General features: G+C 40.9%; 1 protein-coding gene across 1 annotated transcript in view; it reads left to right on the plus strand.

Moving 5' to 3' along the window:
• grb2b (growth factor receptor-bound protein 2b) overlaps nt 1-15,237 on the plus strand; it is a 34,822-nt gene that overhangs the window by 10,548 nt on the left and 9,037 nt on the right. Inside the window, exon 3 of the mRNA XM_046072518.1 lies at nt 14,168-14,265. Coding sequence (XP_045928474.1) covers nt 14,168-14,265 — 98 coding nt within the window. The remainder of the gene's footprint in view (nt 1-14,167; nt 14,266-15,237) is intronic.

The following is a 15,237-nucleotide window of genomic DNA, read 5'->3' on the forward strand; positions in this document are numbered from 1 at the left end:
TAGACACTTTTCTATGGAGTATAGCCTTAGGACAGCATGGCCAACAATTAATGTAGATATTAAAGGAATTAATCAGTCAGGATAGAGTGCATGGCATTTCAGGTGTTGCTTTTGTTGTTTACACACCCTGGATTTGTAAATGGATTTTCAATAATACAACAGTAGTAGTCAAAAAGATCATCAAGGTTTTATATGTTAGGCGCTTATGACTTCTACTCACGCCAAAGTTGAAATCGTCTCTTAAATTGACTCTCTTACACTCTCGTTCTATTTTCGTGTCCTTGTTTGCTCACCGCTTCCTAGAGGAGGGTGCAGCCTGTAGACCTTATGCAAAGGGTAGCAGCAGTATAGGCCTATGGCAGAGCACTTTGGGAGTATGTGGTTTTGACATGTACAGTATGCAATTTATATACTCATTCACTACTTCCTATATAATAGCCTCAGAACTGGTTTATTATACTGTGAGCAGTGAATTGGCATGTGACTTTATCGTTAGCAGTAGTGTACATGTTGATTCAACACTACTTCTTTTTTTTTTTTAACAATATTTTTATTTGGGTTATTCAATTATAACAAAAACTACATGTTTAATAAATCGGTCAGTCTTGGCAGCAAGTACAAAATACCATCAAATGAATAGACAAGTACATAAAAACGTACAGAAAAATCTTAAAATTAATGTACAGAAATCTTGACGATCACATGGGCTATTAGACTTTTTAATCTTATTCCAGTTGCCTCGCCCCCACCCTAGTCTTTGGCTTTATTGATCATTACCAACATTTTGTTTCAAAAACTCCATAATGCTCCGACAGATATTTTCAGAAACTCACAGCTTTCCTATTGTAAGGTATGTTAGTTTTTCCACTGCAACACATGTTGATACACTTTCTACCACTTTACATTTTTCATAATCAGTGAAAGAGTCTTCCACTAACATTGTTACATTTGAAGTATGTGTTTGGTGTATTGGGATTAAAGTCATGTAGTTTTGATGGTGTTACATATGTTCTTAAAATCCAATTGTATTGTAGCAGCTTAAGCCACGTGTTTGAGCCTTCTTGTGTACTTCATGCCCATTCATCTCCTCTTCTGAGGTTTCCTCCTGTTAATCGAGTTTATAAGTTTATCCTCTAAAGACTCCGGTCTGTAAACATTTTCTACAGCAGCGGACCTGCCCGCTACCAACAGCGTGTTTCACTGTAATGTCTTCCATCTTTGAGAGAGGTGGCTGAGTAAGTGAGTGGTTTTGAGGTGGCTTGACCCAAGCTGCAGGTTCTTCTGGCTAGAAGCACATGGTTGATGTCAGCCGTGCTGCCTGATAATCACAGCGCTGGTTGGGGAGTTTTTAACCTTTTTTGAACTTAAACCAAATCATATCAGTAACTTTCAACTCAAACATGGTTGCCTTAGATACAGTTGACCAAATTAAGAGATGTTTTGATAGGTGCTTCCCTTTAACTCCTTTCTAATCATGTAAAGATGACTAGTGTACGTATGCCTTAAGGATGTAGGCACTATAGACACACTCTAATTCTGTAATCCAGCACAGGCCAGCTGTGTGGCTCATCTAAAACAGGAATTAGGACAGCCCGGGTCTTTTTGATCACCACCCCTGGACACAAACATCCCAATAGATGTCACTCAGACTAACTCAATTTCATCTCTGCGTCTTTGATGTGGTAAAGGCATTTAGCTAGCCAGCTACCGCAGATGGAGGACGGTGCACTCCACAGAATAAAACATAGCCACTTTGGCTGCTCTGAAAAAGAGATGCCCTCATTTTATGTAATTTGCCCCTGAGGAGTTTTCCTAAGATGATCACAAGGAGTGTGATTCTTCAAAGTGGTCCTTTGTCTTCTTCATTTGCTCTCTTTCTCTCTCTTGCTATTCATCCCTCTTGATCTGTCTTCTGTCCCTTTTTTTTTTTTTTTGCTGCTTTTTCTGCTTGCTCCCTCTGACTCTTTTCTCGCTGCCCTTCGTCTGAGTGTTGAGTCAGAGAGCTGTAATTAGATCTCACTCCTTCTCATCTCCACGCCACTCCCTCCTGATGTGCCATAAAGTCACTGACAGCTGTATTTAAACCACACATTATCATTCTCTCGCTTTTCTCGCTACTCAGCTTTAGTTCCTATAAATACATGACCATAGTGACATATAATCCCGGACATAACAGAAGGTGATGGATCATCAACCTTTGGCTTCCACTGATTTTTGGATTGAGTGCCTCTGGTGTATGGTTGGTCAGTTTCTTCAACAACAGCTGGTAAAGCTCCATTCTTAATGCGACATAACTGCAACAGTTGTTCTTAAGTGCACACAATTTGCCTGTAAACAGATTGTGTGTTTTTTCTTTTCTTTTTTTTTTTTCCTTTCTTTTAAAGCTCAAGTCATTAGAGGCTACTGCCAAAATAGACTGCATTGAGAATTCAAGCTGTGATGAACAACATCAGCTGCCTGAGTCAAATTGATGTTGAGAAGGAGTGGGGCTAAATCAAAATGCTTCCTTCCACATCAGTTATCACAATTGGATTGTTAATTAGAGTTTACCATCCATCTGGTTTGGCTGGTGGGTACTTTGTATTTTCAGGCATTTTGACTTGCATGAGTCTTTTTTTTTTTTACCACAGTATAACTGATAGCTTGTTGTCTATTGTATCCCCCACCACTGACTTTTGTATCCTGGGCACATTAGTCCAAACGATGGTGAAGACTTGATACAGTCTTTTCAACTTTCCCAGTTTTTCTCTTCTTTCTAAATGAAAAGTCTCTTATTGTCTTACTCTTGTTGAAATGAAATTTGCAGCCCGTGTAAACTTGCTACTCAGCCTTCTACTGTTGTAAGCACATACCAGTGATTCTTAACCAATCTAGACGACTGTGGGTCTCAAAAATATGTGGTTTTTAATGCTTATACTGAATGTTTCTTTCTTGAAAAAAATCCAAAAATATAAAGTTCACCATTCAGCGTGTGTATGCCTACAGCTGTGGAGGTGTTGTTTTATTACCTCAAGTTTAAGATACCACTTCAGTATGAGAGTTTCTGCACTTGCAAGCTACAGTGAAGCCACAATCAGCCTCTTCTGCTGGTTTATCCCCTGGGTCGGGGGTGTAAAGTGTGTTTGAAGCCACAGTCTCTGCTCATATGATGTGGGGGAGGGGGGGTCTCCCCATGTGGTAACAGCCTCAAGCATTATTTAGATTACGAGAGTGTTACAAGCCTTTATTTACTGGAATCCATGTAATCTCTTAGTCTGTGTCTTTCTGCATCAGGGTGGCACTCACTGCCTCCCCGTTCCAAGTCTGCAGCTTCCCTGCTGTGAGCAATCAAGGTCAAACTTATTTGGACTGCTTTTATGTTGTTTTTTCTGGAGCTGTTTTGCTAAACAAAGCAAAAAGTTCACTAGTGTGGGTCTTCAAGCCATGCTACCTACTTTATTATTATTATTATTATTATTTTTTTAAAAGACTCTATCCCACAGTCCCTGCATACTCTCCTACATATACTGTACTGTGGGGGTGAATCAGTTTGTCCCCTGTGTAAGATCTGGTGTTACCACAGGAGTCACTTCTGCTGCCAGTATGCGAAATGCACACAGTTGGCATTGACCAACACACCGTGAGCCGTGATTTCCTGTCGGGCGGTGTGAAGCGACGTGAAGGGGGCGGGGCCGGCGACGCGAAGGCAACGCGAAGGAATTCGCGTGAGTTGAATATTTTCAACTCAAGCGAAGAAGTCATATGACGCAGAGTCGCGATAGCCTATCAGTGTTGAGATTGTCTGTACGTCACTGAGGCTTCAGAGCGTTGTGTGGAGAGGACCAGGCAGAGCGGGGGATGGAAAATCTGCTGGCCGGCTGAGAGCTGCTAAACTTGGGGGAGAAGAGCAGGTAGCAGCACTGCAACCATTGGACAAATAAACACTTGTAGACGGTCTGGATTCTGGTCTGACAACTACGCTGTTTACTCGCGGGAGGAGCTCGGAGTTAACTGCTTTTATTAAATTAGCTTTTTACTTTAGTTTTTGGGATTTCAACGTTGATTTATCTTCACTGGAGCTTCTCAGCAGCTAGCTTCCGTGCACATCCGGTTACGGTGTTGTTGTTAGCGTCGTTAGCTCTGTCGGACTACGACTTCATATTTGTATATAAACCGGATAAAACTGGACAATACTGGGAGAAAAGAAAGCGAGGAGGTTGAACTACCTGATTGAGTTCAGAAAACATGTCTGTAACTTTATTCCAGCTATTATTGTACTTAACTGTGACCAAGTTAGCATAGCATAGCCCTGATTGATCCAAACTCCATTCAGAAAACAAACATTTTAGAAGTTGTTGTCCTGCTGTCTTGCTGGCAGACCTGACAAAGCATGAATTCACATGTTTAACAAATCTGCATCATGTTGTAGTTATTTCGGCATCAGTTTAATCCATTTATTGCTATTTAATCACAGCAAAATGTTTACTTTGGGTTCATACAGGTGTAGTAAAGGCGAGTTGTTTATTCACGTTATGGCGTTAAAATCGCCTTCTCGCATTGTGTGTGAACACTTGCAGCGAATGTACTCTGGCGAGGAAAGCGTCGTGAGGCGAAAATTCGCGGTTGGTCTGAATGCATCATTACAGTTGTAGAAAGAACGCCTCTCTACCTCGTTCTCCATTCTTTCTTTAGCTTTTTGGCTAACAGCTGACTTGAACAACATAAGGTCCAGTGCGGCTGACCTTTTTATATTAATTTGCAAATGAAACACAAACAAACAGATGCAACTTATTGAGTCAACAAACAATGCGAAATCTACGTTGATTGCAGTGGTTGACTACAGTCTTCTGACCGGCTACCAAAGCGATTTGGCCCTCTGACTGCGTGCGCATACAGTAAGTTAGCCAAGCGTTGTTTTGCGTGCAGGTGAAAATTATTAGTTGCATTAATATGAAAGATCCTGTGAAATTTTAGCACGGCGCTCATTCACTCAGCAACGCCTGTGCATCAAATATAGTGGGAACTAGCTCGCCACAGACTGTCCGGTCACTTTGCGTTCCGAACATTAGATTATGAGTTAACATTTAGAATTTATTTTTTTTTCTATTCAGAATTGTCCACGTCTGCAACCTGATGCATCTAAGAATAGATGTTTCCCCACCCCTAGGATTGACCAAGCCACCACCTCCACGGAGTCACCACAGCATCTTTTCAAGGGTGTATAATGCTACAACTGATTTAATGAGACACAAATTAGACTGTGTGATAAATAGTATTTCACTACAGTTTCCACTACTGTTGATTCCAGTAGCAGCCATCTTGGATTTTGAGGTCTGGGTAGGTGATGTTCTCCCGACTTTCTGAGTCGTAAATCGTCTTAAAGGGGCTTTCCCATTGAAATTTCCAACTTCCCATGTCAAATGGAACGCACCGTTATAGGGCTGAAACGATTTATCGACTAAATTGATTACTAAAATGCATAGATGCCAATTCTTTGCATCGAAGCTTCATTCAATCCACATAATTATATAGCACACTGTTTTGCACAGGCATTTATTACCGTCACACATTGCGCTTACGCTATGAACATGACGCGATTATGATGGAGCTGTTTGCAAAGTGGAGGAAGAGAGAGAAAATAGCGAGGGACAAAGAAGAAAGTGTCGAGAGTATGGGATTATTTCAAGCTAAAGAAAACAACAACTCTGTAATGTTGCCATCTGTTCACTGTAAAACGAAACTTATGTCGCCTCGGCAACAGCACAACGGCGCTTGATCAGAAAGCACCCAGTGTTCTGCCAGCAGACCACAGACAAGCTAACAGCAACTTTAGCATTTAACTGAAATCATGATTGATTGTTGAGTTGAAGCCAAAGTAAGCCGCAGTCCTCAGCTGAAAATGTCCACATGCGTTGTTTGTTCTCCTTTTTGGGCCGTGAGTTGTAACATCAGTCATGAATTAACTGGGTGTCGGGGAGCTGCACCTTTTAACTCACCTGCAGCTCTCTCTGTAGCTCAAACAGTCCCTGCTTACCTGCGTGTGCTAATCCATCCTTCCACCCATATTCTTCAGGGTGTCCGCGGGGTCTTAAAAGGTAATGATTCAATTTTGCGGTTAAAAAGTCTTAATCGCGTTTAACAAGGTATTAAATGTTGAATATATTTTTTTCTATGTGAAAATCCTGTTTGTCCAACAGTTTGTTTGCTAAAGTGTAGGTGAACGTATTTATTTATAATGCGTAGCCAAAAATACTAGACAGGCAGTGCGTAGCGACTGTGTGATTCGTTTCTGTAACGTTAGGCGCAGGGATCTACTGAGCGCCTATTTCACTCTTAAACGCTCCAAAAAATAGATCCGTGCGAACCGGAAAATGATTTACGAGTACAACCGACCGTAACCTCCCACCCCACCTGACCCTCAATGCTAATCGTCCATAACATAGTCGGAGTGGCGATCAGTAGTAACGGGATTAACCTGGTTGGCTGGTCGCTCTGTGGCCACTTTGAACAGCCCCGTTCCTGAAAAACAAGAGCGAGATGCGCCGCAAGCTGAATCGGTAAGACAGAAGACAACAGGGAAAATCCAAGGAGCGTGTGTGTTTGGCTAACGTTTGGCTATTTAGCTAAATCTCTGCCTTTTATTGAAACACGTTGAACTTCTCATAAAGCCGATGCTCTTGTTAATGTCACTTTTTCTGAACAGATCAATCACAGTCTGGATGGAGAGGGATTCAAAAAAAAAAAAAAAAAAAAGTTTGCTGTGCTGCAACAAACGTAATAACTCAGTTCTCCATAAATGGTTATGATTATTGACGAGTTAGTAGCCTGCCTCAAATCAAGGTTGGAGACTATCATGTAGCCTAGAGCATTTTTCTTGCACAAAGTTAATGAATAAAAAAAACAACCCCAAACTGAAACAGCTGTAATTTGAATTAATATTACACTAGTGGTAAGTTATATATTATTATATGAAATTATATTGAACATAATGAATATATTAATATCAAACTTACAGTTTACTATTAAGTTAACAATGTACTTTTAACTTAATGTTATATTATACTAATACAGTCATTTAGAATAGTTCCTCCTCCAGGTTGTGCCTGTGCTACACCACCTACACTACTTACATTATTCATCACTCAGTTTATTCTCTTCATCTTTGTTCCTTCCTGCCCTATTTGAATTTTGTTGTATTGATCAAGTGGTCGATGAAAGTTATCACACATATCATTGCAGGCAAGCTTACATTATCTAGTTTAAACCAACTAAAACACAAAATTACACTGTCACATGATTTGCTGTAATAGCCTATGTAAGACAGTTGCTTTTCGCAGGAAATCTGACCAGTCCTTCACATAGAAAACCTTTGGCCTATACAGGCTGTTATAGGCAACTGAGAAAGTTGGTGAATGCCTCAGTTTTTAGGTGGCGTTACAACCTGATGACATATAGGCAATAAATATGTTATAAAAATATTTAAATTCCTTTTAAAAACTCAAAAATATCCCTTTTATAGGTGTGTGGCTGATTTAATCGGTTACAGCTCAAAGTGGCGCGGCAGTCTTGAAATATGTTGAAAAAGTCTTAAAAAGGTTTTCTGATTTTTACTTCAGGATTCCTGTATATACCCTGATTCTTTGTCTTTATAAATGCCATCTTTATAATAACAAACAACAGCTGTTTCATGTGCAGGACCGCCCATTTCACATGTGTTTTCTTGACAAAATGTGGTTTGGTGACACAGCCGCTGTCAGCTCGTGTAGTGTGTGACCCCCAGTCACTGATCAGTCACGTAGTGTGAACGCCACAACGACTTCAAGACTCCCATCAAAAGACGGAAAGTTGTGTAGTCTGAACAGCACGGCCATCCGCCGACCCTGAAGGTCGTGTAGCCTTTAATATAACTTGTATAGCACTCGGGTGATGTTTGTGTTTGTAAAGCAGCTGTCTGGTTGTTGGTCTGTTGATTTTGTTGGGCTGATGTTTGCTGTATGACGCACTTTGAATTTCCGAAAGGACCAATAATGAATGAATTGTTGAAATAATCTATAGAGGCTTTGAGTACTAAAATCATCGTTCGCTGCAGCCCTACACCATTATCTACGGATTCTGAAGTCGTCGGACACCTCTTTCATTCTTAGACAGAAATAGGTTTCGTGTGGTCGTGAATTTGTTAGATTTGTACAATTTAAGTGGACTTTTGTCTTAGTTCTCATTTTTTCTTAGTGTCTGCACATGAACTGAGCGAGAAGTGTTGCTGCTGTTAAAAAGAACCACTTCCTTATCTGATCTTTCTAAATTTGGGGAATAATGATTGATATTGTATTGTGTGCTGCTTTAGGTCTGTGATGTGCTTTTTGGGTTCCTTTAAAATGTTTACTTCCTCTAAACTTTAGTCCACTGGCTCTTCTCTAAATTATTTTTTTTTTTTTCCGCCTTTTTCCACTTTATTTAATAGGACAGTAGAGAGAGAGACAAGAAAGGCGGGGGAGAGAAAGGGGGATGACACGCGGCAAAGGGCCCGGGCTGGATTCTGGGTCTAATCTCTCACTAGAGACTTTGACTTTGCATATTACGCAGGTACACTGTCAGTTCCTGTGGTCTGATTTGATAACCTTTCTGTGTTTGATGTTGTCACTGACAATAGACAGCAGAAGGGGCTCTATCAACTGGTCTATTGGTGGCAGACCTAACAGGCTTTGGCCTCTGAGGTTCTGATGAAGCTTTAGCTTGTCTATCTTTCTATTTGGCTGACCAGCCGCACGCTCAGATTAACTCGCACTCCAGAGTAATCCCTGCTCCATGTGGACTGTGCAGACGTGGTTTATTTAGCATCTTGTTTTTTCTGCCCCCACCATCTCCCTATGTGTACCTCAGTATCATGTTGGGCAATGCTTAGCAAGTCAGTCCTATGTACATATTATGCAATAACAACATCTCGAGCATGGCTCTTTCTTTTATCCACTCACTTAGTGTTATACAAAGGATTTTCTTTGTGTGGTTCAGGTTTAGTTGGCCGGGAAAGGGAAAGTAAGGATTTCAGTCTAATCTCACTATGGCCATCTCTTAACACCTCGTCCGAATCAAAGCAGAGAGCCAGGGAAAAATCCATGTTTGCTTGGTTTGGGTGTAAACAGTGAACATGGGTTAAAAATAACACTAGGCTTACTTTATGAGCCCTACAGAAACCCTGCGTAGACCCAAAAATACATTGTGACAGCAACTTCTGTCCTTTACGGGCATCATTTCTATTCATCTGAATAAAAAAAATACTTAAACATGATCATAGAATGTAACTCAGCAAGTTACACTTTTCATTAGATGACAAAAAAGAAAAGAAATCCTATTATTTTGCATCAGTGTCTCCACATCGACTTAAATAAATCTCTTGGGTAAAGACACCGTAGCCTGGGAAGATGATTAACGGCAACCCTGTTTATCAGATGGATTTACATTTTCATTTTACAGAGATGTATTGAATTATTAGTTGCGGACCTCTGTCTCTTGTGAATGACAGCTACTCGTGGTTAATGTCACACATGGGTGTGTTGGTGGAGTATGCGAGAGAGGGAGAAAGGAGGGGGGAGTCTACGGTGGCAGCTGTGGAGGAGATAATCCCTGGCCTGGGCCTTAGCCTCTCAAATAGAAACTCCTACAACTATTGTGGCTCAATCAGATTAAAAAGACAAAAAAGTCTTCAGAGGGAGGGGAGGGAATGCACGTCATTCACAGAAGTGCAATAGGACAGCGCTGGCTCGGCTTGCAAAACAGACAGAGCTCAGTCAGACACAATGCTGCGGTTGTCTCCTCTCTGTATGGTTCAAAAAACTGCCAGCCAAGCAAATATTTTATTTCTGCTTTTCCTCACGGGCTGCCATTCTTTCAGTGCTGAGAGCCACCAGATAGACCCGCAAGCATTTAAGTTCAAATGTCACTCCAAAGGCATGTCGAAGCCAACCATTTTCTCACTGGGCTGTTTTTGATATCGCTTCTGAGCACAAAGTTTTTCCCTGGAAACAGTCACTATTTTGATATCCAGGCTGGAGGTCTTATGCAATAGTGAGACATTAGCTTTCTTACCAAAAGTTATATGAGAAGATAAATACCACTCTGATGTCTGTACGGTAAATATGAAGCTACTTTTAGCTTAGCTTTGTGCAATGACTGAAACAAGAGGAAGCAGCGAGGCAGGCACAGTCATTTCCTGGAGTCACCGCTCCAGCTGCTCTGAGCTAAGACATAGCCCGGTAGATAACCCACCTTAGATCAGTGGTTTGATGTTTTTGCGCAGACTAAACAAACGAGATATAGCGTGTTAATTAGTGAGCTTTAGAGATGCTGGTGGTCAGATAGTTACCGCTGGACAGAGCCAGACTAGCTGTTTCCTCCCAATTCCAGTCTTTATGCAAAACCATGGTACAGCTGCTAGCATTAGCCTTATATTTAATGGACAGACGCAAGAGTGGGATCAATCTTCTCAGCTAACTCTCCACCAGAAAGCGAATAAGAATATTTCTTAAAATGTTGAACTCTTCCTTCTAAAATGGAAAATGGTTTGATCTGCCACTTACAGAAACACCTTTCACTGGCAAGCTAGTTATTCTGATGTAGAGCTGGGCAATAAAACAAAAATCATAATTATTGCAATAGTGGTGCAGACATTAGACACTGTGCTAGAAGAAATCACTAAAGGTGATTCCACTGCAGTAGTGATGATAATAATAAAAAGATAAGATGGTTCCCTTTACTCTGGATGACCAGAATGTGTTTTGCGCTCACCACAGCAATTCTGACACAGCTGTGTCTGTGGTTGCAATATTACCAATTAAGGTCAGTAGAGCTTGGTTGACCGTGTTTGAGAGGCTGTCATGCCCAACCCTGTGACGTCATATTTGTAGGAAGTGAGGGGAGTTTCTCTGTCACTGATTGCAGCCACCTATTTTGATTGAATCTGATCAGTCAGTTGTTTCTCACATTATCTTTGTTTGTTGTGTTTTACCAATTGTAGTCGGACCGTTAAGTTTATATACAATTGAATACTCATTTCACGTTCTGGTTATTGAACCACATGCTTTGACGATTTCTGTTTATCTGCTAAATTAGTTTGTACAAATCTAACATCTCCATTTCAGAAAGGCTTAACATATCAAGATAGTCAGATTGGTAGTTTTGCTTGGATGTCAGCTGAGTTTTGCTGTACGCTGTAATATTGCAGGTTTCCATACAGAATGAAGCAAGAAACATTTTCAGTAGCTCTAATAAATTAATTTAGTACTCAAATGAAATTTATAGGGAGATAACCCTGGTACAAACAGCGGCTTGTTTTTGAATCTCGTGAAAAAATCACGTAAGCATCTTAGCAAGTCACATAAGTATAGGGTGCAGTGGACTGCAGCACATTCTCTATTATTCACATTGATTGTAGACTGTGAAGTAATTATTTAAGGTTACTCAAGTTCACGAGCACTGGTCTCGTTCTCAACAATGATAAGATGCATTGTAATGAGACTTATGATTCATCTGTGATATAATTTAACAGTGAACAGCAAGAGAGATGAGGCTGCTCTGTTTTAGGAGTATTGTATTAATGATTTATGAGTCCTTTCATTTGACTTTATTTGACCATGATGGGTTTGCTAAAAAAAACTCTAAATGTCTTCCTGCTGAAAAAAATGTAATGTACAGGTCATCTACTTCACAGTGTACTTACTAAATAAATTGTAAAAAAGTAATTCATACAGTTAAGAAAGTTGCTCTTTTTGTTCGCTTTCCCTGGAGGGAGGTCAGAGTCGGGGTCAACTGAACGGCAATGCTGGAGCTGTAAGTTTTTAAGGGCACTTCAGCAGAGTGGACGCATGCCAACAAGTGGGCTTGAGCCTGGGTGGCGACGATGAAGCATTGTCTCTCTGACTGCTTGGCAACTCTTCTACTCACAATACTGTAGAAGAGCATTTGTACTCCTACAGTGTTTGTTGCTTTTATGCTTGATATAAAGTATATCAGCTGTGTTGTGCATTCCCATATATGGAGAGTGTGTGTTTTGTTGGTGGAGAGTAAAAGGGAGTTTGGAGTTCACAGTATTGTTAAGACATGTTAAGACCCTGACACACAGTGGTCATTGGGTAAGTCAGTGGGCGGCTGCTGCCAATAATGACATGCAGTCTTTGCAACGCGTGTATTTGGCGTGTTGGCATGAGTCTTCCCTTCGGCAGTTCAGCTGATGGATGTTGAATCTGTGGAGGCAGTCGTGAAAGCAAGATGACTGACTGACTGACAAACGAGGTATGAACCGAACTGTGAATTTGGTGTATTGTTACACCCCTAATGCTAACAGACCAGTTACACATCAACATGCTAGCATTATCATGCTTAGTACAGCCTCACAGAGCTGCTAGTATGACTCTAGATATTGTTATCCTTTTATAAGCAATAGACCACGAGCTGACAGTGCCAGTGCAAATGTGAGCAGAGAACTGCATGCTGGCAGTCAGCTGGCCTCAAGGCCGTGCAGTGTTGGCTCAGTCTTCCTTTGTAGGCGCTAGTTCTTAAAGGTCGGTTTGGTGTGTCAACATACAGCCCAGAGGCGAAGGCCCTTTGTTTGAGTCTTGGTTCAGACAGCGCCACATTGACTAGCGTGTGCATATTCACCCTGTGTGGCCCACATCACAGATGTACCCCAATATCTGTAAGTCCACTGTGTTAAACATACACAAAGACCCCCTCCCTTTCAGCCTACTTGCGTTTTTGGTCCAAGGCCACTCCCTGAACCAGTAATGCTGGTCTTGTGCAGGCTTAGCAGCTGGGGTATGCCAGTGACAGCTGGCATTCTGCAGGTTCACTGGAGCAAAGAGACCCAGGCCACTCACACTACACAGGCCCCAGTTGGACAGCTGTCTTGGGCTGGGTTAGTGGGAAATTATGAATTTAAGGGGAAAGGAAGAGGGAGGCAGAGAAGAGAATTGTGATTCAGAAAATCTAGGGTTAGAACATTAGTCTAATATGCACCGAGGATTGTGAACTGTGTTTTTATTTGTTTGTTTTTTTTTCTTTGAATTATGCCGATGAGTTGTGATCAAAGCAAGTGAAATGGCTTTTCACAAACTTGACTTGTGTAATTCTTCAAGTAAAACAGAGTCATTATTCAATATAGCATTTTGTCTGTCTTGATGAGAGGGGGGAACTTAACGCTAGCTTAATGCTAATTAATGCTTAATGCTAATGATTTACTTCAAGCTGGTCTTGAACTGGACAAGTGTTTCACGTAGTTTTTTGTTGCTTTTAACACTTTATACCCTGCTGGTCTGTTGTGGCCATGAATTAGGTTGAGATCATCAAATGGCCGTGGACTGCTTTTTTGCAACATCCTTCACATGAAGGCTGCGTGACGCAACGCTGCTGCTTAGTTTTCCTCAGAATGTCTAGATATGGCTGAACTGCAATAAGGATTTGACTGAAGCCTTAGTAATGTTTTTGCTCCTTTGTGTTAATTTGTTCTTTTGCTTTTCTTGAGAAACTGACAACCAGACTATAAATGGTTTAAGTAGAAATGAATGCTCTGCAGAGTTTTAAAATGGCTTCAAATAATCCACACATACTGAGTGACATGGCATTCACTCGAGAGAGACATTTTTAAATCACAACTCAGGGGAAAGAGATAAAGTTATGGCATTTCAAGTTATGAATGGAACAGCGCTCCTGGGCACCTTTTTAGATGGATCAGCTGCTGCAGCGTGAAGGTTAATTTCTTTCAGCACGACCACACCCTTGCAAGCACACATACACAAAGAGGCTCATGAGTATTGACTAGGAGAAACAGTGACGCACCAACACCTGCACTGCAGCCATGCTTTGTCAGACATGAGTGCCCTCACAGCTGTCTGTGTCACTGTGGTGTACTGCTAAATTGCTCTCTGTGGCTAAAGTAGCTGCAGGTCACATACATACAGGGAGGAGCTATCTTTTCAAGTGTTTGAAATTAATTTGTTAGATTGTGTATTTGCCCGCTGCTCTCCTCTGCTGTTAGTACCAATATTTACCAAGCATTTCTCTAACATGCAGTGCTTCCACCTCCTGAAGTCACAGGAAATGAAATGGCTTAAAGCCGAATTTAGGAGGATGGTTGCTTTCCCTTGTTGATGTTTGTTGCTCTAACAAAACCTCTATCCCTCTTTTTTGTCAACACCAGGTATTAAATGAAGAGTGTGATCAGAACTGGTACAAGGCAGAGCTAAATGGAAAAGACGGCTTCATCCCCAAGAATTACATAGAGATGAAAGCTCACCCGTAAGTATTGTGCAAAGCAAGCTTCTCAAATGTCAGTTTTTAAGGAGTCTTTATGTATCTGTGAAAATGTGACAATCTGACTTCCTGTCATCTGTCTATTTGAGAAAACCACATTTTTACCAGGGCCATAAACGCAACAGCAGGTCGACAGGTCGCATGTAAGTGGGTCGCTCTACGTTGGGTAAAGCTAAGGAAGCTTCTGACCGGCGGGTGATCGGAGCTGTCTGCCTGAAGTTTGGTTCTCCGCCTAATTTTATAATTAATTGAGGTGTACAGTCAGGTTAGGTAATGCGTTGGTGCCAGTGGCACCAATTTGCAGTGGAGGAACACGTGAATAAACGTGGTGATATCTGATGTAACGTGGACCCGTTTTCTCTTTCGGAGCTGCGACCGACTGACTGACGCTTTATTCACATGTGTTCCTCGCACTGTAAATCTTATTTCTTTTACAGATTTAGAGGTGTTTGAGTGGAACAATTTTGCATTGAACTAAGTTACTTTTATCATCATCTTTTTGGTGCTGGAGTGAGCTCTTGTTGGATGTTTTTTTCCACTTCCTTGTTGTAAAAAGAGCTGAACTTTCCCAAGAGTATTTTGTTTATTGCTGATTGATTTGTTCACTGTTTGATTTATTGTTTCTTGAACCAGACCTGCTTTTGTTAAAATATTTCTTGATGGAAACCAAAATTGATTTATGTGTGTGGGATTTTATTCATGTTTTCCTAAAATGTGTTATTTTGTTTTGAAGGTGTATATACTGCCGTCTTATGCCGTGTCAGGTTGCGCCCAAGTAAAAATTAAATATCTAAAGTTGTTGTATTAAAAAACCACCATGTTATACAACAGAGATAATTTCAATATATGAAAAAAAAAAATATGTTTTTTCTTTTCTAACTTTACTAAAAAATGAACTTGGGCAGGTTGAGTAGGCTTGAACTACAGCTGCTCTGTGAGACTTAATTGTATTGTATA

The sequence above is a fragment of the Micropterus dolomieu genome, linkage group LG02 (genome assembly GCF_021292245.1).
Source record: "Micropterus dolomieu isolate WLL.071019.BEF.003 ecotype Adirondacks linkage group LG02, ASM2129224v1, whole genome shotgun sequence".
NCBI classification, from domain to species: Eukaryota; Metazoa; Chordata; class Actinopteri; order Centrarchiformes; family Centrarchidae; genus Micropterus; species Micropterus dolomieu.